This window comes from Natrix helvetica (assembly GCF_964273705.1).
Source record: "Natrix helvetica genome assembly, chromosome: 1".
Taxonomy (NCBI): domain Eukaryota; kingdom Metazoa; phylum Chordata; class Lepidosauria; order Squamata; family Natricidae; genus Natrix; species Natrix helvetica.
This window is the reverse complement of record NC_138548.1, coordinates 150,252,441-150,277,114: the sequence shown is the minus strand read 5'-3', so window position 1 is coordinate 150,277,114 and position 24,674 is coordinate 150,252,441. Positions and strand designations below refer to the sequence as shown.

The window sequence follows — 24,674 nt, the reverse complement described above, 5'->3', positions numbered from 1 at the left end:
GACACTTACAACTAAAATATGCAATAAACTGTACAATCCTTCATATACTGACACTTCAATATTATTGTGATCCTGGTTCTCAGATCAAGGAAAAAAAAAACAGATACAGGAAAATAACAGAAAATATTGGAACACTGACAATTTGGCAAATTACTGGATGTTTGTTATTGTTGCAGAAAAATTAATAAGCAACAGTTGTTTGTTGCCAAGAAAAAATCTGAAGTGGAAACAAATTTCAATTCTGCAGTCTAACCAACACGATGCAACATAATTCAATACTACTATTAACATGCGGCATGCTTTCTAGTCATAATACAGAAGTCTGGCTTCCTTTGTGTACAGAAAAAAATCTGCATTTTTGAGCAACAATGAGGAATGTTCTAGTGCACACATTAGTTTTATTAGTTTTACACAGTGGTGGAATTCAAATTTTTTTACTACCAGTTCTGTGGGCGTGGCTTTGTGGGCGTGGCAGGGGAAGGATACTGCAAAATCCCCATGCCCTCCCTACTCTCAAAATTTCCGCTACCGGTTCTCCAAATCCTGTCAGGCCTGGCTGAATACCACCTCTGGTTTTACATCAAGAAGATCATGAAAGTAACCATAATTATCATGTTATGAGAGGCTATTTTAATCAAGAATGACATTTTGAAAGTGGTCAGTGAGGTCTTTGATTCACTGTTAGAGCAGTGCCCAAACACAGCATCTTCCCAATTATATACTGTGTTGACACTGATATTGGCTTACTGCCCTCGCTCGGGAAGAGTCCATAGATTGCACAGATCAAAACATATTTAGGCATATGTAAATAGTCTCTTAGCAAACTAATCATACAGCTGTCAGAAACGGCAGAAAGGCTGAGAACCTGCATCATCAGAGCTGTACTTTTTTTAAAAAAATCTAAATTCTATATAGATGAAAATCTGAACCTTGAATTATTTATAATTCAGCAAAGCGTATATTCAGCGTAATAAATCCTGCTTTTACTGATTATGAAGAACTCATGATAGCCATGTTGAACATTGAAGCCTCATTTTGTGCCATGAATCTTAATAACTGTTATTCATCCCTGCCTTGCTTCTGAGGCCGTTTTAAGCAAAGCCCATATTTCACTATGTGTACCACTGCAAGCTCCGGGGCTAGAAATGCGAAAGAAAAGGGGGAGGGGAAGAGAAAAGAAAGTAAAGAGCTTCAGGGTATTAAAGTGTACGTTTTTATGTTTGCTTTGCACTTGTATGGAATCATAAAATATAGTCTGCCATTCTTCTGCAGGTCGAAGCACAATGAAATTGAGGGAAATCTCTCATTCCTTCCATCCAAAGTTGTAGTTTTGTGTGACATAAAGTAATTCTACATGACAGTCTAAGCTGCTTGTCTACCAGAATGCTCCCAGAGGTTTCTTAAGCCCATCAAAAGCTGAAGCTTGGCCCTGCATTGGGCTGATATTCAGTCAAGCCAGGCCCCTGAGCGGTCATTTTTTTGCCTCTTGTCCTTATTGGTTAGCTTCCATGTGGACCATCCCACATGTCATCTCCTTTAAGGCAGTGGTCCCCAACCTATCTGGCTTGTGGACCGTCAGTGGCGGTGGCAAGAGAGGAAGAGGGGATGGTTCCATTCAAGTGCTTGCCTGCTGCTTGCCCAGTCTGGTTCCAACAGCCTAGGGGAGGGGTGTCCAAACTTGACAACTTTAAGTCTTGTGGACTTCAACTCCCAGAATTCCCCAGCCAGCTCTGCTGGCTGGGGAATCCTGGGAGTTGAAGTCCACAAGTCTTAAAGTTGCCAAGTTTGGACACCCCTGGCCTAGGGGTTGAAGACTTCTGCTTTAAAGGATTATTCCCTTCTCACTAGTCCCTATGCCTTTCCTTAACTTTTCTGGAGATCTGTATCAATAGCTGCATTCATGTCTCCTTCCCAAATTATTTCCTTTGACACTGAACCAGAACTTTCCTTTCCTCCATCTTATGGTACCATTGTGACTCCCATGCTACAAATAATTAAGGCAATCAACAATAAAGAATAGCTGGTTCTTTGTGACCCTATGTTCCTCTATAAATCCATAGAAATGTTACACCGAGATAGGTCAGCCTCACAGAAATGCAATACAATACAGGTAGTCCTCCACTTACAAAAGTTCACTTAGTGACCGTTCAAAGTTACAACAGCACTGAAAAAAAAGTGACTTATGACCAATTTCCACACTTGCAACCATTGTGGCATCCCCACGGTCACATGATCAAAATTCAGACACTTGGCAACTAATTCATATTTATGACGGTCGCAGTGTCCTGGGGTCATGCATTCCCTTTTTGCAAACTTCTGACCAGCGAAGTCAATAGGGAAGCCAGATTCACTTAATAATTGTATTACTAATTTAACAACTGCACTGGTTCACTTAGCAAGTGTGGCAAGAAAGGTCGTAAAATGGGGGAGGAACCCACTTAACCAATGTCTCACTTAGCAACAGAAATTTTGGGCTCAGTTATGGTTGTTAAGTCGGGGACTGCTTATCGAAGTATTTCTTAAATATATTTTAAAAGGCAAGGAGGAGAAGCTTTGCAATACAATATGCAGAGTGGAAAATCAAAGATAACATGCTTCGTCTAATCTAGACAGAAGCTGCAGTTGAAAAGGGTGAATGCAACATGAACTCACGAATGAAGGCATACATGGACTTTTAGTGGAGAGGTTAGTTCACAGACTTAACTTTCCATCATAGGATCGCTGATAGATTATTTTTTAAAAAATCATCCAGCAGTCCAGGATGAAAGAACTTCATAAGGCAATGATCAGCCACTGGAGAAGCAAGATGTGTTAGACATTAAACCAATCAGCATTGGAGCTGTTACTAGACTGGAACAAGGCAATAGAGGCCATTCCCTCTGATGTTGGCTTAAGATGGTTGCAGCTGGAAAACAGCAGCTCTGAATCAATGTGGGAAAGCACAGGTGTGAGAAGCGTTTGCACTGGGCTGTGCATGGGAGAAGATTGATATTGTCCATTCCTGCTCTTAAAAGTAGTAGATGGCCAGGAGAGCTGTTTTCGTATGGTGGTTAAGGGATTGATCTAAAAACCAGGAGACTGTGAGTTCTAGTCCCACCTTAGGCATGAAAAGTCTGGGTGACTTTGGGCTAGTTATTTTGGCTCAGCCCAACTTACCTCACAGGGATTGTTGTTGCATAGAAAATAGCGTAAGAAAGAGCATTAGGCGTTTTTACCATCTTAATTTCTTCCTGGCCCTGTATGAGTTGCTGGAGCATTTGTTGCAAATCCATCTCTGTACTCTTAGGTTGCATCAGTTCTGTAATCTTTGACTGTGTGGCAGGACTGGATGTTGCAGATGTCGGTGCAGAGGTAGCAAAGCCAGGTTTTCCAGGTGGTGGTCTTTTTGGAGACATAGTTTATAAAGCAGAGAAATCAGTCAGTGTAGAGACTGGACAGCTGAAGAGGTAGAGCAGGCAGATGAGTTCAGGAGGCAGAAGATCCAAGCAGCTGGGAGATTCTTTAGTCAGTCTAGCAATAGAGAAAAATTTTCTCTCCAGAGGGTTCAGAAAATAGCAATCCACAAGAGATTCTTCTGGGTGACACGGAGACAAAGACCGGAAGCCTGAATTTTAAAGGTGGAGCCAGGTTTCACAGTTCATGAAGACAACGGAAGTGTGCCATCTTGCCCTGCCAGCTTTGGGCTCAGAGGCATAACAAGGTTTTAAAAGTTCAGAAAATTCTCAGTTCACCCATAAGTTCTGGAACTAAATCCAATGAAAGTCACTTTTACAGGGGTGAGGCATCATTAGTTGGCTCTCCCCCCTCCTCCTTCCCCTGGGGGCGAAAGCAAAATCTTCTCAAGCCGCTTGTCCAAGGGGGCGGGGGAAATCCCCCTCCCTCTAGCCGCACCTCCAGCAAGAATCCGAAAGTTTAACTTTTAAAAACGCTGGAAAGTCCATCAATTCAAAAAGAAAGGGAGTGAAGAAAGGAAGCCTCTCACCATACCGCCGCTGTTTCCTTCAAAAGTATGTTGTCCGATCGGCATGGAGCGAGACGCCCACGCGCCCTCCGATACTGCTCCCCGGTGCCTAGAGCGAAGCGGAGAAGCCCCCACCAGCCGCCGCCGGTGCCAGGGCCCTCCGCGAGCCGCTGCCTCGGCAGGACGCCTCTCCGGGGCGTCCTGTGCCCCCCCAGAAGCGGGGGAAGCCCACCGGGAGAGCGGGAGCGGGCAAAGGCTTGCCCCTCGCCGTAGCCGCCGGAACCGGAAGTCGCGTTTTTACCATCTTGAGTAATATGTGAAAAAAAAAGATGGGATGCAAATCTTTTTTTTAAAAAAAAGATTTTTTTTTAGAGTTGTCAGAATCATACTACTTCGAAGCATGTTGCCTTAGGTGACAACAATTGAAATATTTCTTTTAATGGCTTCTCAAACAGAGCTCTGTAGCATGACAAATTAAGCACATAGAACCAGAAATGGTAGACTTTTCCCATATTAACAGGGGTTGGATTTCATGACTGTGATTGGTATGTGATAGTGCTAAAGCATATGACCTCATTTGAGGTCATATTATTGCATATGCTTCTGATAAAGGAAAACATTTCTGCTTCTCACCCATTTCCTAAAACAATATAGGATTCTGGTTTCAGCAAAATATAAATTCAACAAGCTTTAAGCTTCCAAAATGGAAATTATATTATTTTGTACAAGGCAATGATAAAGGGAAAGGGGAGAGTAAGTTATTGTTTTTTTTCTTAAAACAAATTAAGCAAAACTTTGATTTATGATATTTCTCAGAAAGTAGATATACATTTTAGATTTATTCATAAACCATTTAAAATTATTTCAAATTAGGTAAGGAATATTAGTATTGTGAGATAGACTTCTTTTTACAAAATGTAAAATTGCCACAGTTTACAGAATTAGATTACTAATCTTACCTCACCTTTTTCTCTTCAAGAAATTGTGACTAAAATTAAACTGTGCCGTTAGAGAAGGCTAATGACCCTGATGGGTTCCAGAAAATCTAGGCAAAAATATCGTAAAATATTGAGTTCTTATTTTCTATTCTATTGGTGGTTTATAGATTCTTATCCACTAGTTTAAATAAAACTTATTCTACAATATTTCCAAGCAGGGGAGGAATCGTTTTGTGTTAGAATGTATTTCTTTGAAAAATAGGGATATAAGATTTTAAGTGAGGGTCAAGGCCTTCAATTATGTCTATCACATCAAGCTATGGAAAATGGTTTTAAAAAATGGGAATCTCAGATTGTATTCATGAGAAACTTATATACAGGTCAGGAAGCCATAGTATGAACATTAGCAGTTAATATCCTGCATGACATACCTTGATAGCTGAAAATGCAAAGCTGTAGTAATAAAAGTTAAGGAGCAAAGTGGAAACAATGGGACTAAATGAAGTATAAAGAAGACGAATCTAATGACAACAGGTAGAACAACCAGCCTTAGAACTGGCAGTGAAGATACTGAAGTAGTGAATAGATTCTGTCTTCTAGGATTAACCATCAAGAATAAAGAAACAAGCAATCAGAAAATTTGCCACAGATATGGCAGTCATGAAGGCCTTGGAAAAGATATTGCTGTGATGTGTTTATACCTACAAAGATCAGAATCCTGCAAGCCCTGGTATGCCCTATGACACTCTATGGAAGTGAAAGTTGGATTTTAAAGAAGCAGGATAGGAAGCGTGAACTTTGAACTTTGGTTTTGGAGAAGACTCCTGAGAACACCGTAAATAGCCAACAAGAGAAACCAGTAGGTCATTGAACAAATTAATCCAGTTTTCTTTTGAAGAACAAATAACAAGGTTCAAATTATTCTACTTTGGAATATTATGGGAAGACTTATCTTTCTGGAAAAGGATCTAATGGTAGAAAAGATGGAAGGAAAGAGAAGATGATAACTAGCAGCAATGTGGTTGGACTCAATTACAGTAGTAATGATTGTAACATTGTTGTAGGACTTGTAGGACCAGGTTAGGGATAGATTGTCATGGAGATTTTCTCCACAACTTGATGGCACTTTCTCTCCCCTCCGCATTCCCCCCACCCTCACAATCTCTCCCCCTCCCTACTTTCTTAAAGATTGTAGTTTTTCTTCTTCGATTCAGGGCCACCAAGGCAATAATATTAGATTTTAACTAATTGCTTTTGTTGAAAATAGAGAAAATGAGGCAGCATTTTTATTTAAATACAGATTCAAAAATTAGTATAATTTCTTGGAGCTTTCTGAAGTGATTTCTTAAATAAATTTGGATTGTACTTCGTTTCTTTTATTCAACTCCCAGATCATAAATCGATAGCATGTTTCTCCCTCTTTTAAATTTACAACACAAGTTGAGAATGCCCTAATTTTACTTTTTTTTTCCTTGTTGTCTTTGGTTTTAGAACACTTGCCTTATGCCATTAGAACTGTGAAATTGCTAACAAGATTGCAGTAGATAAGAGAATTTTGTGGTATTGTAGATGATGAAGATAACAAGGAACTTTCTTAGCAACAGTACTGGCAAACATCCCAAATTTTAATCCCTAAGATATAAAAAGCAGGCATTATGCAAGGAAAGCCATGTTAGTCTATGGCAACCAAAATTCAGGAGGAATCAGGAAGCACCTTTTCAGACTACCAAATTTATTAAAAGGCATAAGCTTTTATAAACTGCAGCTCATTTAGAAGATGCAATGGAGTGGCTAGACATCAGTGGGGTTTAAAGTGGAATGAGGAAAAAGAGAAAGGAAAATGGATGCAAGCTACGTGTAAGATACATTGCATGTACCATATAAAATTTAACAATCTATAATACGTTAAAAACCCATCATGTTTGCTGACACCTTGAGCCAGCCTGAATACTTTTGATGTATACAAGTTCAGCTCTGACTTGCTCAATTCAGCTAGTATAGTTTGTTTGTTTTTTCAAATTGGTTTTGCGATCTATAATGGAGGATCACAGGAGGTTGAAATGCTCTGACATTATAGTTTTGAGTTCCAATATCATATCTGTGTCCATTAATTTTTCTGTGCAAAGCTTATCTCAATTGTCTTACACTGAATCCCGAGGGACATTGCTGGCAGATCAAGGCATATGTCACATTAGAAGAGCACTTCTATTGTGTGTGAAGTTGTTGGGGCCTGAGGTAGTGCTGTTGATGTAAATGTGGTAGCAAAATAGGCATCTGAATTTATTACAAGATCTGGTTCCATGTTAGCATCATTGTTCTGACATTTCTTATTTCTTAGAATAGAACACACATCTCTCACTGATGATGTTATTTAGTTGGGTAATGTAACATCTGCAAGAAAACAACAACGTCTGCAAGAAAACAACAAGCTCAGAAAGCACCAAGGACATCACGTCTCCACATTTCTAACTTGGTACTTTAACCAAACTAGCTCTCAATATGGATTGTACCCAGTGGTGGGATTCAAATAATTTAACAACCGGTTGTCTGCCCTAATGATTTCTTCAAACAACTAGTTCACCAAACTGCTCAGAAAGTTAACAACCGGTTCTCCCAAAGTGGTGTGAACTGGCTGAATCCCACCACTGATTGGACCTCATTAATAGAGTGTTTTTTATTGAGTAGTTTTAATTTATAATACGTATTTCTGGGCTTTTCCATCCCCCTCTTAAGACTTTTGATACCACATAACATTATTATCACAGTTCTAAGTCTACATATATTTTGTCGGTCTGTTTGAGATAACCAATGTTATGTATCTGTGTACTGAAAGGAAGTCACAATGTTCATCCTGATGGCTAATACTTCACCCTAATAATTTACTCAATGAGTAAAATGCCTTTAGGTTAAACAGTCATCTTTGAACTACAGGAGAACTAGTATTCTAAATGAGTCAAGAAACTACAAAATGAAGCAACTTTAATTCCATATCTGGAAAGCGATCCATTCCTAGCCGTTCTTACACTAAGAGCTATTTTATGGCAGATAAAAACTCCCAAGACTGTTCTTGGAGAGAGAGAGAGAGAGACAGACAGACAGACAGAGAGAAAGATAAATGCAGGAAGAAACCCCAGACTCATCTGGATCCATCATGAGTCTCAGGCAGAAACCCAACCTTGTCTTCTGCCGTCTGTCAATATCACCGAGTATTCCATGGGGAGATTCCATCTACAGCACAGAGAGGGCTTTCTTTGTTCTAAGGGTTAGCTTTGTATCAAAACGCAATGCTTACCGTATGACTAGTTTCTCTGTGGTGATGGCAGCCAACAAAATGGCATTCTTCCCTGGTAGCACATTTCTTGGTGACAGAGAGGCTCCTTCCATGACTAGTAAAGTGATGGGCCGTTAAACAGTACTGGGTGTCTAAACAATCAAAAAAAGAGAGAGAAGAAAGCAAAAAGGAACATCGGGATTCTTTTGCAATTATATTTTATAAGCTCAGGCATGCTGACTTAGCTTTTTCACTAAAAATCGAAATCCTACTAATGTCTGAATACTTGCCCTAAAATTATGGACACATAAACCAAGTTTTTTTCTTGACTGGAACATTTCACATATTATTTTCCTGTATTCTCTAACCTTAGGGTGTACATTTCCTGATCCTTTTCCTTTTTGAAAATGATGACTGTCCACACATCAACATATGGCCATTGGCTGCAATTTTTTTTCCAAATTGTGGAAATTATGCACAACCACCTACCCTATTGCTGATGGGGATTCTACCACATGAAGGCCCCAAGTGATTTTTTTCCCCTAATGGTTGGAAAATATGTATAATCCACTCTTCCTACATTCTCTTGGCAAAAATCCTTCCCACCCAGAAGGAAAAGCAGCTGTATTGCAGCTCCATACCATGGGCAGATGGTGGAGGAGAAACCAATTGTCCTAATAGCTGGGAATTCTGAGATTGAACTTCTTAAGTCTGTTGGGCTTCAGGTCGGGAAGTTTATATTATATTAGTGTCAGAATTTATGTATTGAATTTAAATCCCTCTGACAGGATGGGCAGCACATCAATCAATCAATTTCAAGCGGTCGTTGGTGTTCTCTGAGCTTGGTTGTTTTCTTGCAGACATTTCATTACCCAAGCAGGTAACATCATCAGTGCTAGTAAGGAGTAGGGTTTGCTCTCAGTTTGTATTCTAGTGGTCTGCCCTGTCAGTATTGGTGGAAGTGGTTTTGGAGATTCTTTGGTTGGGCTGTTTCCAGTGGTGGGATTCAAATAAATTAACAACTGGTTCTCTGCCCTAATTAACAGCTGGGTAAGTGTGGCTCAGCGATCATGTGACCGTGTAGGTGTGGCCAACTCAATGTCACTCAAGTCGATGGCCGCTTTGCCTTAGTTGTTACAATGTAATAAGGGTTAACCAGAGACACAGTTTCTATAAACAGGGCAATAAAGATTAGGCTAGAAACAACACCAGAATGTTTCCTCCCTGCCTTCCTTACAGGATTATCCCTGTAAAGTGGAAAACAACAAAATGAGATTTCTTCCAACAACCAGTTCTCTGAACTGCTTAGAAAGTTAACAACCGGTTCTCCTGAATAGGTGCAAACTGGCTGAATCCCACCACTGGCTGTTTCCTGATAGCTAATTTGGAAGTTTCTTGGTTGGAATATTGTTTATTTGACTGCTTGCCTGATGTTAATCTTGGAGTTAATCTATGCTCATCTGGGTGCTGATTGCTGGTGGGGAAGTGTTTTGATGATCCCCCCCCCCCCCAACACTGGCAGGGCAAGCCACTAGAACACGGGTGTCAAACTCGCCATGTCATGTTGCCATCACGCGATGTGTCGCAATGTTTTTTTTCCCTTTGCGGAGCTGGAGGGGCATGGCCTGTGCCGCCAGTTTGACACCCCTGCACTGGAATATAAATTGAGACCAAATCTCACTCCTTACTGATGATGTTATCTAGTTTGGGTAATGAAACATCTGCAAGAAAACAACCAAGCAAGAAAACAAACAAGAGCACCGAGAATTTCTCATTTCAATCCTGAGCTACAAATATTCTTCACTGATAAATACATTTCTGCTTAATATTGGCTTGCTCTGGATCATATGAGGAAGGATTCTCCTCTTGTTTTGTTCAGTTCCTGTGCAACTGAACAAAAAAAGAGGATAACAGATAACAGATTAACAGAGTTGGAAGGGACCTTATAGGTCATGTAGTCCAACAGCCCACCCCCACCCTGCTCAAGCAGGAGACCCTACACCATTTCTGATAAATGGCAGTCCAATCTCTTCTTAAAACACTCAAGTGATGAAGCCCCCACAGCTTCTGAAGGCAAGCTGTTCCATTGGTTGATTGTTCTCACTGTCAGAAAGTTCCTCCTTATTTCTAGGTTGAATCTCTCCTTGTTCAGTTTCCCCTGTTCTCTTCTGTTACCTCCTGGAAATATATTCTCAACTGGTATTTTAAGGGTATAGTTTTAAATCTAATTGATTTTAGGGCTTTTAGAGCCATATTCATATTCTTCTGTACAGTTCTTTTAATTTTTTAACCTCCTCCATATGTATATTTATATCTATATTTATATTTGTATTTATTATCTGTTATTTGTTGTGTGGACTGTACACCGCCCCGAGTCCTTTTTGGGAGAGGGGGCGGTCTAGAAGTACGAAGAATAAAATAAATAATAATAAATAAAAAATAAACCATTATTCCTTGTCTGGCCTTCAGGTGCTTTGGAAGAAAGGGAACAGCCATATGAGATAGATACTGGCCATTAAACTTTATATTGACACTTCAAAAAGATACTATAGATAAGCATACGGTAAGCTATAAATCTGACAGGTGGAAGTATACTTAGACTTCACCTTTATTGTTAATCTCATGTAACATTGTAGTGAATCCAGGAAAGCAGCTATAGATTCCAGAAGCCATTAGTTCTCTGGACTGCTAAATCCTGCTAACCACCTGAAGCCCTTAATATGACTGAGTTAATTGGAAAAGTTAAAATAAATGCTTTCCATATACTTACTCTGAGGACACCACTTATCTTCAGCCCATCTGTTACAGTTGAAATTGTCAATAACATTGTCACAAGTAAAGCACTTGAAGCTGCTTGGAAATGGAGTAGCTTTAAAATTAAATGAAAGGAGGGAAATGTTACATACTTTATTCTGATGACTCTAAATTCTCCTATTCCCTTCAATTAGTCCCAAAACAGGAGGGGATTATTTTACAATATACTAGCTTCAATTAACATTTTTCCCCCTTAACACAAGCGTAAGCATATTAGAGCTAAGCCCCATTACCTTCACTTGGATTTACTCCTCAAGTGATTAAGCAAAATATAGTCTTTTAAAAGGTGCAAAAATCTGCTTAGCTTGATTTTAACTTTACATTGTGTTAGAAGACTGGTTCAAGTGAACCTAGAACAGATCCATAACATAGACATTGTCCAGATATGTGGACTTCAGTTCCAAGAATTCCTGACGGGAAAGCCACAACTGAACGTTCTGGGATGTGAAGACCACACCAACTGGGAAAGGTTGACCTAGGAAGGTCTATGGAGATTCTCAATCATCCAGATCATGATTATTCCAAAGATGCTTTTCCAAAAGGTAACTGGACTTGGGGGTTTTTTACCTTGGAAAAAGGAAAAAAAACTAAGAAAGTCCAGTTGTCTTCTGGAAAAGCCTCTTTTGGGTTGACCTAAAAGTAAATACGTGCCATGCCCATTGATATGCAGCATTAAGAAGCTCCAAGTACCTGATGCAAGGGGAGAGCAGCTAAGTCCAATACTTGCTTAGTCCAGGGACCATTAAGGGAAACTTTCAGACATGTGGACCTCAGCTCCCAGAATTCCCCAGCCATCGTGGTGTCTTAAAGTTGCCAAGTTGCCAAGGCTTTACTCCATTGTGGGACATATTCTTTTCCTTTGCAATGAATTATATGAGACATGTTCAGGGGTTGGCTTCAAAAATTTTAGCAAGGGGTTCTCTGCCTGGTTGGTGGGTGGTTATGGCCATGTTGGGCATGACTTAGTTGGCCTCCTGCACCACAGCGGAAGGGGGGCATTTTTGCCCTCCCTGGGCTCCAGAGTATTTCCTCAAGCCTCCGGGAGAGCGAAAATGGCCTCCCCAGGCTCCGGAGACCCTCTGGAGGTCAGAAACGGGCTTCCCAAACTTCCGGCATGCCTGTTTTTTGCCCTCCCTGAGCCTCTGCACGCACCCTGCACTTACCTGCATCCAAAATGGGCCACGTGGGGACTTCTGGGAGGGGAAGGGTGGGAGGGCCAGCCAGGAGTGGGATTTGGGGGTTCTGTGAACTGCACAGAATCTTAGCTAGAGGTTCTCCCGAACCCCTGCAAACCCCCAGCAGCCCATATTGCTCTTTGCAACTTCCTATATACCACTAGTTAAAGTGTTGGATTAGTCTATAGGCCATAGAAAACCACCCTGTAACTTCAATCCAATTGCTCTCTCTCTGTTCAACCTACCTTTCAACTCTGCTGTTGGGGGGGGGGGGGAATAGATCTAGCTCTGCACCTAAACATTGATGCATACTGAATAAAAATACTAATACTGTTGCCACATTTGCCAATAAACAGATCAGATGCCTGAACGCTTCACTGAAGTAGCATGCACTGGGCTTTTTCTGATGCACCTTCCATCAAACAGGACAAACATCCAAAATTGCAGTGCTCAAGAATTGCTGCAGAACCTTTGCAAACTGTGCACACAGCAAAAGTATTAGAAGCACACGGGGAAGGCAATAAAAAGGTATTATAACTTAATCAGATGAACACCCAGGTGCACATTTTAGGCCATTAATCAGGCATTCCACCTAATAATTAACTATCACCGAAGACAGTCAAATTAATGTTTTGCTTTTAGGCCCATGCATAATTGCAATATAAAATAACCTTTTAAAAAGGTTTGAAGGGCTTAACATAAAATGGCTGGAAATGTTTGGAAAGCAGTTATTTACCGATGCCAAAGAACTGGAACGGTCTACTTACGGTCTACTGGAAGTCTCACGTTATAGAAGTTGATGTTCTTGGCTAAAATCCAGTTGCCTGAAACTAGGAGGATCTGAACAAAAGCTACGGCCAGCATGTGACAGAGTAATAGCATACCGTCAATGTACCTCAGAGCTTAATGCTCTCATACCTATAAGGGAGGGGAGGGGGGACTGAGAAAAGGTGAGAAATGCCACTTGGTTATAAAAAGAGCAAGAGGACTGAGTATATTTAGCATAATCTCTACAATATTAGCCTCATAACACTGTTGATGGAATGAAGATAATTAGGGGGGAAATCAGCACTGCGAAGCTAAGCTGTTCCTGCCTCCTACTGGAGAGGTTTGTTCTACACAGGAGAGCAAAATACCCTGGCAGGAGGAGCAGCAGAGGAATTTTATTTTTTTTAAAAACACCACCTGGGTTCTAAGCTTGAATGGATCAAATTAAGATATTTAGAAAGTACCAGACAGAGTTCACAGGCAATTTATCCTTCATTAGGTAATGTCTCTAAATTAAGTAACAGTTGTGACATGTTTATGAACGGGTAATTGTCCCAAAATGAATACTGGGATCATCATTGTGAATAGTAGATATTATCACCTTTTCCCCATAGATGTTGATCCCAGGCTGCTGTTGAAATTGAAAATTTAGAGCACATCTCACTGGGATGTAGATTTTTTTTACAAGGAACTATACCCTCAATTAATTCAACCTTTGAGCTGGTTGGCTACTCAGACCAATGGTATATAGAATTTTTTCTTAAAAAGGAACAATCTGAAGCCATCTATATGATAGCTGAATCCCAGAAGTAGTGAGATACTTAATGAGATTGTGTTCTATTCTCGGAGTGCATTTAGTTGTTCTAAGTTTTACGTTCTGATCTTGGCCTCCGGGAAAATGTTCATTCCTACTCAAGTCATCTTCTTTAACTCTTCATTAATTTGTCTAAAATAGTAGGATAGTGTGGTATTTAACTTCCACCAGTCAGAATAATAGAATATTCTATTGGAGGTCTTCTAGCCCAACCCCTTGCTTAAACAGAAAACCTATACCATTTCAGACAAAAGGTTGTCCAATCTCTTCCCAAAATCCTCCAGTGTTCTAGCATCCACAACTTCTTTTTTTTAATTAAAAGTTTTAATAAATTTTACAAATATTACCCCTTCCCCTTCCCTCCCTCCAACACTCCCTCCCCACAACCTCCCAGAGCAAAATACAGAGTATAAACATTTAACAATCATATGCTAACATAAGCTAACTGATTTTAACATTCTACCTCCTCCTGTGCTTTAATTCCCCTTTTATTAAACTAACTTTAGGTAAATTGTAACATTCTTTGTGTCTTCACTCATAAGCTAATTGAAATTTTTAAATCCGATATTTATTTTGAATATAGTCAATCCATCTTCTCCATTCCAACTTATATTTCTCATCTGAATAGTCCTTCAAATATGCTGTAATTTTGGCCATCTCTGCTAGATTTTCTACTTTTAGCATCCATTCTGGAATAGTAGGCAATTCTTTCCTCTTCCAGTACTGCGCCACCAACAATCTTGCTGCCATCATTAAGTTCAAAATCAAATTAGTCTCTATAACTGTACAGTCTGTAATTATACCTAACAAAAACAACTGGGGGTGAACTTTATCCTTTTTTTAAGTTTATTTTGAATAACCCACCATATTTTTATCCAAAATGCTTTGACTTTTTTGCAAGTCCACCATATATGGTAATACGTAGCATCAGCACAATCACATCTCCAACATTTAGGTTGTAAATTCGGATACATACAAGATAATTTTTTGGAATCTAAATGACATCTATACAACATCTTATAAAAATTCTCTCTCAAGTTCTGAGCTTGCGTAAATTTTACATTTCTTACCCAAATCTTTTCCTATGTTTCCATCATTATTGGCTCTTCGAAATTTTGTGCCCATTTTATCATACAGTCTTTAACTAACTCTGTTTCAGAATCTATTTCTATCAGTATATTATACAACCTTTTTATATGCATTTGACTCTGGTCCCTAATTTGTTTTACCAAACTATCCTCATTTTGCGTGATACCAATTGTCTGATCTTTTTTCCATCTAGCTTGTAACTGTCCATACTGGAACCAGGTTTGAATTACCCTTTCCTCTCTTAATACGTTCAAAGACTTTAACTGTAGTACACTTCTCTCTATATTAAGAAGTTCTCTATATGTAATTACATCCTGTTTTTGTTCTATACTTATATTATCTATCGCGTGTCTGGATACTACCCACATAGGTATCTTATCATTTAACCTATATTGGTGTTTTTTCCAGACACGCAATAGGGCATTCCTTAATATATGGCTTTTAAAAATCTTATCCACCTTCTTATCATATATTAAATAAGCGTGCCAACCATATACCAAATCATATTTCTCAATATTCAGTATTCTATCCTCTGTTAGATTAATCCAATCACTAATTGTTGATAAAACTACTGCTTCATAGTATAATTTTAAGTTGGGCATTTTCAAACCTCCTCTTTCCCGTATGTCTTGCATTATTCTAAGTTTTATTCTTGGTTTCTTCCCCGCCCAGACAAAGCTATTAATACCTTTCTGCCATTCTTCCAAATTTGCATCTTTTTAAAGTATTGGTATCATTTGAAAGAGAAATAGAAATTTAGGCAAAACATTCATTTTTACTGCTGCTATCCTTCCCAACAATGACAATTGTAGTTTTTTTTTCATTTATTCATCTCTAACTGTATTTTATACCATAATGGTTCATAATTATACTTATATAATTTCCCATTTGAGGTTGTAATGTAAACTCCTAAATATTTAACCTTTTCTACTATCTCGCATCCTGTTACTCTTTCTAGTTCTTCTTTTTGATTTGTGGTCATATTTTTAACTATCATCTTTGTTTTTCCTAGATTTATTTTGAACCCAGATACTTGACCATATTGATTAATTATGTTCATTAAACCTATAGCTGATTTCCCCGGTTGGGTTAAAGTTATGACCAAGTCATCCGCAAATGCTCGTACTCTATATTCATAATGCCTAATCTTAATTCCCTGTAGGTCATCTGACCCACGTATTCTATTCAACAATAACTCCAAGGTTAAGATAAACAATAATGGAGACAGGGGACACCCCTGTCTTGTTCCTTTTTCAATTTTGAAGGATTCTGTTAAACTACCATTAACTATAATTTGTGCTGTCTGTTTCTGGTATATTGCCTTGATAGATTGTGTGAAATACTCTCCAAAATGCATCTTTTGTATTATTTTTGTTAGAAATTGCCAATTCACTCAGTGAAATGCTTTCTCCGCGTCTAAGAATAAAAGCGCTGTGGGGACTTGGTTGTTCTTCCCCAAATATTCCAATATATTAACAATTTGTCTTACATTACTTTTTATTTGTCTCCCCTGTATAAAACCGGATTGATCATTATGAATCGTTTGTTATATAATTGACATCAACATATTTGCGAATATTTTAGCAAAGATTTTATAATCTGTATTAAGTAATGAAATAGGTCTATAGTTTTTTGGCAGAGTGTGGTCCTGATCTTCTTTTGTAATCAGGGAAATAAAGGCTGTTCTCCAAGATGGTAATACCCTTCCATCCATTTGAATTTTATTAAATAATTCCTTAAGAGGATCTACCATTTCTAATTGTAACTTTTTATAATAAACCGCTGTCAATCCATCTGTACCTGGGGCCTTCCCAATTTTTAAGCATCCACAACTTCTGAAGGCAAACTGCTCCACTGATTAATTATTCTCACTGTCAGGAAATCACATGTCCCTGAGTCATGTGATCACCTTTAGAGACCTTTTTGATGAGCAAAATCAATGGGGAAACCAGATTCTCTTAACAACCGTACTACTACCTTAACAACTGCAGTTATTCAAATTAAATTAAAAGATTTCTAGGAAATGTCAAACCAGCTTCTCCTTATCACATCCAGCTATCCGGGTATTCTTCTTAGGGAAAATTTCCCTCCAGTTTTGGCTGCTACAAAGCAACCTTCTACATCTCCTGTGTCCACCTGAAGACTCTTGCTGCTAAAAGAAAAACCCAATCATTTTCTGAAAATATATTATTCCATGGCACATGGCGCCAGAATTCAGAATACAGGGCTGAGAATTTCCATCAGGTACACTTCTGTGACAGCTGCATCATTAAAGATCCTTGCATATAAATGGTAGTTTCAGAGTGCTGAAATCCAGAATACAATACCGCCATCTTAAAGATCTTTGTATCTGTTTGTCACCAAGCAGATAGTGATTGGCTGGGCTTTTTTCTGCTTTGCTCTGCTGAGATTCTTTTGCTTCCAAGTTAGAACAAGGCTGTTTGAAAGAGGCAATTAAATACTTCACAGAGATTTTTGCCTGTGGATTATTTCAGTTTAGTAATGTTTGGATGGCTAACCACCAAAGTCAGATAGGAACAGTAAGTTGCCTTTAAAAGATTCTAAAAATGTCATAAACATTGGCTGCATATGCTGCTAAAATCCCTGGATTTCCCCACAGTTTGGTCTTAAACTGTATCACACTGTACAGTATTCTTCAAGCATCCCATTAGGTAAATAGTTTACAACCTAGTGTAACTTATACATGTCTCAACTTCTATCTATTTGGGGAGCATTCAGTGTTTGTCCACCACAGGAACATAAGTTCCATTTATTGTATATCAGACATGAACGGGTGCCTCTAATAGCCTATTATACACAGCAAAACACAAAACTGCACCTGTACCACATAAGTTTCTTTCTAAATGTTGATGCTCAAATATGAATTGCTTGAGGCAAAGCAAGTACACAAGGTAAATGTATTTCACACTAGTAATATAAGGTAGCATGTCAACCAGTCAAAATATGAATTCAGAACTTTTGCAGTCCTCCCTGTCATTTCCTGCCGATTTGATCTGTGATGCCAGAATAATTGAAAACCAAAGACCATATGCAAGACTCCCACGTGGAGCTTTCTGAGTTAGTTTGAGGCTTCTTGGCCCATATTAAAACAATAGATCAGTTTGGATCTCTGCATGGTAAGAGATCTGTACTCTCTTCGCAACTTGAAACACAATGAAAGAGACATCAGAAAAAGAAAAAAAGTAGATGGCCTTGGGCAATGCAAATCCGTGAATTTCCGGTCTTCATTTTTTACAAGCATGTCAAATTTGGTTCTTTGAATTTGTTTTCTTTTTCAAGTTTCCATTGGAATTTGTACGTATTCCTCATTATTTTGATGCATAGTTCTCCAAATATTTTCCATTACTGCTTTCTTAATGTACACAGACATTTTTGCGATATAATACAATGATTGGTATATGTGCATTACTTTTAAGACATATGCACTACTGTACAAACTTCCATGCACACACACACACACACACATACAAATATCTATATATTTAAGCTGCATTGCAGAATCTGGAGGACTCTGTATAGTGTATCGTTTTGTTTTGTTGTTTTGAAAATGAGAAATCAGATCAATCCACACTCAAATCCAAACTAAAGTATTTGTGTCCCCCCCCCTTACATAATTTAATTCTGACCACAAATTATCCCAGAGAGAATATGATCTGTGAATGTATGCTTAACAAATCAGATTAGGTATCTATCACAAACCAGTTTCCTTAACTAGAACTGTGATAATTGTTTAATCTCATCCTGATTGTGGTCAGTCAAAGCCAGAGAGATTCCCTCAAATTCTCCTTTCTCTCATTGAACAGAAAATGCTAACCTTATGGATGCAAATATGAAGCTGATAGGCTATCTGCTTGTTATCTAGTTAGCTAGCAGAAAAGTTATCCTGGAGAAGATGAGATGAGTTTCTTTTCTTCCTCTCAAGAAAGGCATAATGCAGGAAGGAAAGTGTTAACTCTATGGTATGCATCTCTGCAAGAGCAGCTCCCCCCTCTCTAGGATACTTATTAAGGGCAATTAGAGACCTGAGTAGGCCATTTCCTCTTTGCTGCCCTTCCTCACATATGAGTAGCATCCCTCCTACTGATACCTAAACATGCCACACGCCCTAAACTCTCAAAAGGACTTGCTAGATCATTTGTCTACTTGTAGACTATTTTAAAAGGACAAACTTATAGACTTTAGCCCATATATAATATGTCTACAGAGACAGTCATCTCGAGAGCAAATGTCCAATCACTGTCATAATGGCCTATAGCGGTATTTACTACAGCTGTTTAAGAACATCCAGAACCAACCAATTAGGGAGCACAGAAACTGGCCTCCAGCAGAAGTGCCCCCCCCCCCTCCATCTTGCTAGGCTAAATTGCATGAAGGAGAAAAAAAAATTGAAAACCAGTCTGACTGGCTGGGGGGCGGGGGAATACCTCAGAAACCAGAACAAGCAAGGAGGGAAGTATACTTTACAGTTGGGAGTGAGACTAGCCAAGAAGCCAGTGGCAGTTTGGGTGGGACTCCCTACCAATGGGAAAGCTGTCAATCCCTAGTCCCTGCAAGTTCAGCATTTCAGTTTGCATGTGAAAAGAAAATCGTGGAGCTCTTGGTGCTCTCTTTTTTTTCCCCAAAAAACTTTTTTATTTATTTTTAATTTTCAAAACAAACATAAAAATCCTCCTTCTTTACATCCTGTAGAAAGTGTATCAGTTGGTTACAAAAGGTTTTTGTGCATCTCTTCTACCGTCATCAAATATAATTCATATTAACTCTAGTATCTTAACTCAAATGTTTATACATATTACCATCATCATACCTCTACTTTTATTTGACTATAATTGTTTAAACGTCCTTCATCATGAAATATAGCAAAATTTAATACATAACCACATACTGGCATTTCATTTACTTATTCATAAAATCCTCCATTAACATTAAATCCTTATATCCTATTCTAGCTAAACATCCATAATATTTAATAACAAAGTTTTGTAATCCTCCTTTCCAAATCGCTATTTACAGTTTACATCCAATTTCCTTGTATTATACCTATACATATATATAGATTATTATTATTATCCTTTCTTTATTTGGCTATATCCTATATCCCCTGGTTGGGCCACGAGGGAGGCTTACCCCTCGTGGAAATGTGCCCGCCGGGTTATCAAGCATTTCACCAGCCTCGGGCCCAGGGAAGGGGCGGTGGGGTAGCAGTGATTATCCGGGAAGACTTGGAGCCGAGAGAGTTCACGGTGCCGCAGACATCCGGGTGTGAGTCCCTTGTCGTGAGATGGGGCCCTGGGAGGCAGTTGGGCCTGCTGATAGTATACCTGGCTCCTCGCTATACATCAGCGGCCCTGCCTGAACTCCTCGAGCTGATCTCATCGGTGGCGGTTGAGACCCCCAAACTTTTAGTGATGGGGGACTTTAACCTGCCGTCGATGGGAGAAGCGTCTGAGGGGGTTCGGGAGTTCATGGCTTCCATGAAAGCCATGGACCTGACCCAATTAATTCAGGGCCCTACTCACGAGGGAGGCCACACGCTGGACCTTGTCTTTGTCTCTGGCCAGTGGACGAGTGATCTGGGAATAGGGGATCCAACTATTATTCCCCTGTCATGGTCAGATCACTCACTTCTCCGGCTTGACTTCCCTGGTGCTACCCCCCGCTGCGGGGAGGCGGAACCGGAAGGTATTAGATGGTTCCGCCCCAAGCGCCTGATGGAACCAGATAGGTTCCAGACGGAGCTTGGGCCACCTCCTGTGGACTTGACCCGCCCCCGAGTGGAGGACCTGGTAGACGCATGGAATAGTGCGACTACTGGGGCCCTAGACCGGGTGGCGCCTTTGCGGCCTCTCCTGCGGCGACGAACCACCCTGGCCCCTTGGTTCACCGAGGAGCTAAGGGTGATGAAACGCCACAAGAGACGCCTAGAGAGTCGTTGGAGATCCTCCCGTTCCGAATTTGACCGAGCACAGGCACGAGCCTATCTCGGACGTACCTTGTGGCATTAAGAGCGGCCAAACGTCAACATTGCGCCGCTCTTATTGCGTCCGCAGATAACCGCCCTGCCGCCCTGTTTCGGGTGACTCGCTCCCTCTTGTCTGAGAGACCGCGGGAAGCCCCTTTACAGGGCAGAGCAGAGGAGTTTGGGAAATATCTACAGGACAAAGTCACTCAAATCCGGATGGGATGGGCCCCTTTCAGTGGTCCAGTAGAGACGCCCGTGGCGAGTCTTGAGGGACCGCTTTGGGAGGAGTTTGACTCGGTTGCCATCGAGGATTTGGACAGGTTGCGTGGACGTCTGCGACCCACCACATGTTTATTGGACCCGTGTCCCTCCTGGCTTGTACTGGCATCCTGGGAGGTTACGCGCGACTGGCTCCTGGGCCTAGTGAACGCCTCGTTGGGTGAGGGGTCTCTACCGGCCGCCTTGAAAGAGGCGGTGGTGAGGCCCCTGCTCAAGAAGCCTTCCCTGGACCCAACGGACCTAGTCAATTATCGTCCAGTCTCCAACCTTCCTTTTTTAGCGAAGGTTGTAGAGAGTGTGGTGGTACAGCAGTTCCCACGTCACCTGGAGGAAAATGATTATCTAGACCCGTGCCAGTCCGGCTTCCGTCCCGGGCACAGCACGGAGACGGCCTTGGTCGCATTGGTTGATGATCTCTGGAGGGCCAGAGATAGGGGTTGTTCCTCTATCCTGGTCCTATTAGATCTCTCGGCGGCGTTCGATACCATCGACCATGGTATCTTGTTGCACCGGCTAGAGGGGTTGGGAGTCAGGGGCACCGTTTTACGGTGGTTTGGCTCCTACCTCTCTGACCGGACGCAACGTGTGTTGGCAGGGGAGCAGAGTTCGACCCGGAGGTCACTCACATGTGGAGTGCCACAGGGATCGGTGCTCTCGCCTCTCCTGTTCAACACATACATGAAACCGCTGGGCGAGATCATCCGTGGTTTTGGGGTGGGATATCATCTGTATGCTGATGATACTCAGCTATACATTTCCACCCCGAACCACCCCAATGAGGCCGTCGAAATGATGTCCCGGTGTTTGGAGGCCGTACGGGTCTGGATGGATGGCAACCGACTAAAACTCAACCCTTCCAAGACGGAGTGGCTGTGGCTTCCGGCCCCCCGGTTCAACCAGGTGCTTCCATCTCTGGCCATTGGGGGCGTGCAACTAGCCCCCATGGAACAGGTGCGCAATTTGGGCGTCCTCCTAGATGCCCGGCTGTCCATGGATGACCATGTAACAGCCGTGGCAAGGGGGGCGTTCCATCAGGTCTGCCTGATGCGCCAATTGCGCCCCTTATTGGACCGGGATGCCCTACGCACAGTCACCCATGCGCTAGTGACGTCTCGCCTGGACTACTGCAATGCTCTCTACATGGGGCTTCCCTTGAGATGCACTCGGAGACTACAGTTGGTCCAGAACGCGGCCGCGCGGGTGATTATGGGGAGGACTAGATACTCCCCTGTAACACCTCTCCTGCGCGAGCTGCACTGGCTTCCTGTGGTCTACCGAGTGCGTTTCAAGGTTTTGATTATGATCTTTAAAGCGCTTCATGGCTCAGGACCTAGTTACATGCAGGATCGCATCCTGCCCCACACATCCCTACGACCAATTTGCTCACACAGAGAGGGACTTCTCCGGGTGCCGTCCACCAAACAGTGTCGGGGGGCGACACCCAGGGGCAGAGCCTTCTCTGTGATGGGCCCAGCCCTGTGGAATGACCTCCCCCGTGACATCAGGATTATTTCCGATCTCCGCTCCTTCCGTGTACAGTTGAAGACCCACCTCTTTCAATTATCTGGCCTGGCTCAACCGTAATTTTTTCGTATTCCTCCTGACTGTCTTTTTAAATTTTAAATTTTTATTGTATATTTGGGTTTTTATTATTGGGGTATGTTAATGGTTTTTAATTGTCTAAATGTTGTAATTTATTACCTCCTCCGTGCATGTATGTCTTTGTATATATGTATGTTTATGTGTTTGTACACACGTGTTATGTTTTATATGTTCTAGTGTACGCCGCCCCGAGTCCTGCCTGGAAAGGGAGCGGCTAATAAATTCAATATTATTATTATTATTATTATTATCATAGCATTTTCCCTCTAATAATCAGAACTTAATTGTGTCTAGTTTAGTTCTTTTTTTAAATTGTTATTATTATTGTTGTCCTTTATATATAATCCAAAAGGATTTCTAGCCTTCCCTTCACGGGTATCATTCAATATTCATATCCAATTATTGCTTATCATAACACTACACATTGTATACAGTATTATCATCATCAATTTTTTATTTAACTATACCTATTATCACTAAATTTCACTAGGTTTAGCTAGTAATTTTAAATTATACTCTTCCATCTATCAACCTGTATCTTTCCAATAACAAAACAATCTTATGTCCTCTGCCATTTGTGGTATCAATCTTCTAAGCTTAATCAGCTTTGTATGGACTAGTCCTAGCAACTCCTTGCTTGTAAGATCTCTCATATAATCCTGATGCCCTCTTTCTGCTTCTTTATTCCACTTGTCTTTAATTGTCAGCAGTGTTATCCATATTTTCGTTAATAAAGTTTCATAGTCCATAAGTTCTTTACTTTTTTCTTCTTCTTCTATATCTTGCCCTTTGAAATAGATTTCCTCTTTCAGTATTCCATTCTTTGCATTTTCAAAAACAAACAAACCACCATAGATGTCAGCAAGTTTAATCGCTTTATATTCATTTTCCACTTCAATTCTTTGGATTTTAATCCCCTCATTTTGCATTTGGTGAACATCATCAAATTTTCCATCACGTTTTTCTGTAAGCTGTTCCCAAAATTCCAATTTTTGTTCAATTCTCTCATATGTATTTGTTAGTTTTAGTAATTCTGAAAATATTGTCTGCAAACTTACAATCTCTCCATTTTCCTGATACTCCGCCATCTTAAACAAAAGTGCTCTTGCTTGGAAGGTTTCTTTTTAAGTTAAAACATGGATTCACAAATGCCGTTTTTTCCCCTCTTCTCTGGTTGGAAACACACTTCAAAGGGACATTTGGCTTGCCCCTATCGCTCTGTAATGAGCCGTCAAAACAAACCGTGAAGAAAGGGAAAAGTTCCGCCTGAGTACGCAAAGCTCCAATCAACAAAACCACCCAGCACGTAGCGCTTTTAAAAATATTTCTTTTTTTATATCTGTTTTATATTTCAAATTAGAAAAGGAGGTCCAGTCTTTAAATGAATTAAAAAAATACTCACAGCGATGCAAGAGGAGAACTTTGATCTATAAATCACAGGAAGTCACAGGAAAAAAAGTGTAAAAAAAGACTTAATCTGTCCATTTTAAAAAGCTTGTTACGATTCCATACATGAAGATAGCATGTAAAAAATGGGATAGCCACTGTCCAGAACCGTTGCAAGATTAATTTCGCTGCTTGATTCTTCTATTCTACAATTTAAATCAATTTTTAAGTTTTTATAGGCAGTCTCTCTTTTAAAACAATGAAGATTCCTCCCCAGCTGGAAACACTTTCACTTCCCATTCCTTCCGTTTTGGGGCCTCCCCGACTTCATCAGCCTTGGCTGGATTTTTTGTCACTGGCTTGAATAAATTTCTCTTGCTTCTTTCGGGGATTTTGCTATATCCCCGAGTTCAGCAAGACGTATTCTTCCTGTTCACTGTCTCTTAGAGACAGTTTAGATCCGTTTGGACCCCCCAGTGGCAAAAGTGTCGATTGCGATCTCAGAGCATTGAGACCGCACATCGTGTCGTCACGACTTCAGCCCCTTGGTGCTCTCTTGAGTTTGGTTATTTTCTTGCAAACATTTCATTATCT

General features: G+C 40.5%; 1 protein-coding gene across 2 annotated transcripts in view; it reads right to left on the bottom strand.

The window, feature by feature from the left end:
* LYPD6B (LY6/PLAUR domain containing 6B) overlaps window positions 1-24,674 on the bottom strand; it is a 101,507-nt gene that overhangs the window by 2,552 nt on the left and 74,281 nt on the right. For both annotated transcript variants that reach the window (XM_081963039.1, XM_081963040.1), the window contains 3 exons: window positions 12,927-13,099; window positions 10,941-11,039; window positions 8,192-8,322 (listed from right to left, as the gene is read on the bottom strand). In XM_081963039.1, the coding sequence (XP_081819165.1) occupies window positions 8,192-8,322; window positions 10,941-11,039; window positions 12,927-13,041 (345 nt within the window). In that variant the 5' untranslated portion in view covers window positions 13,042-13,099. The remainder of the gene's footprint in view (window positions 1-8,191; window positions 8,323-10,940; window positions 11,040-12,926; window positions 13,100-24,674) is intronic.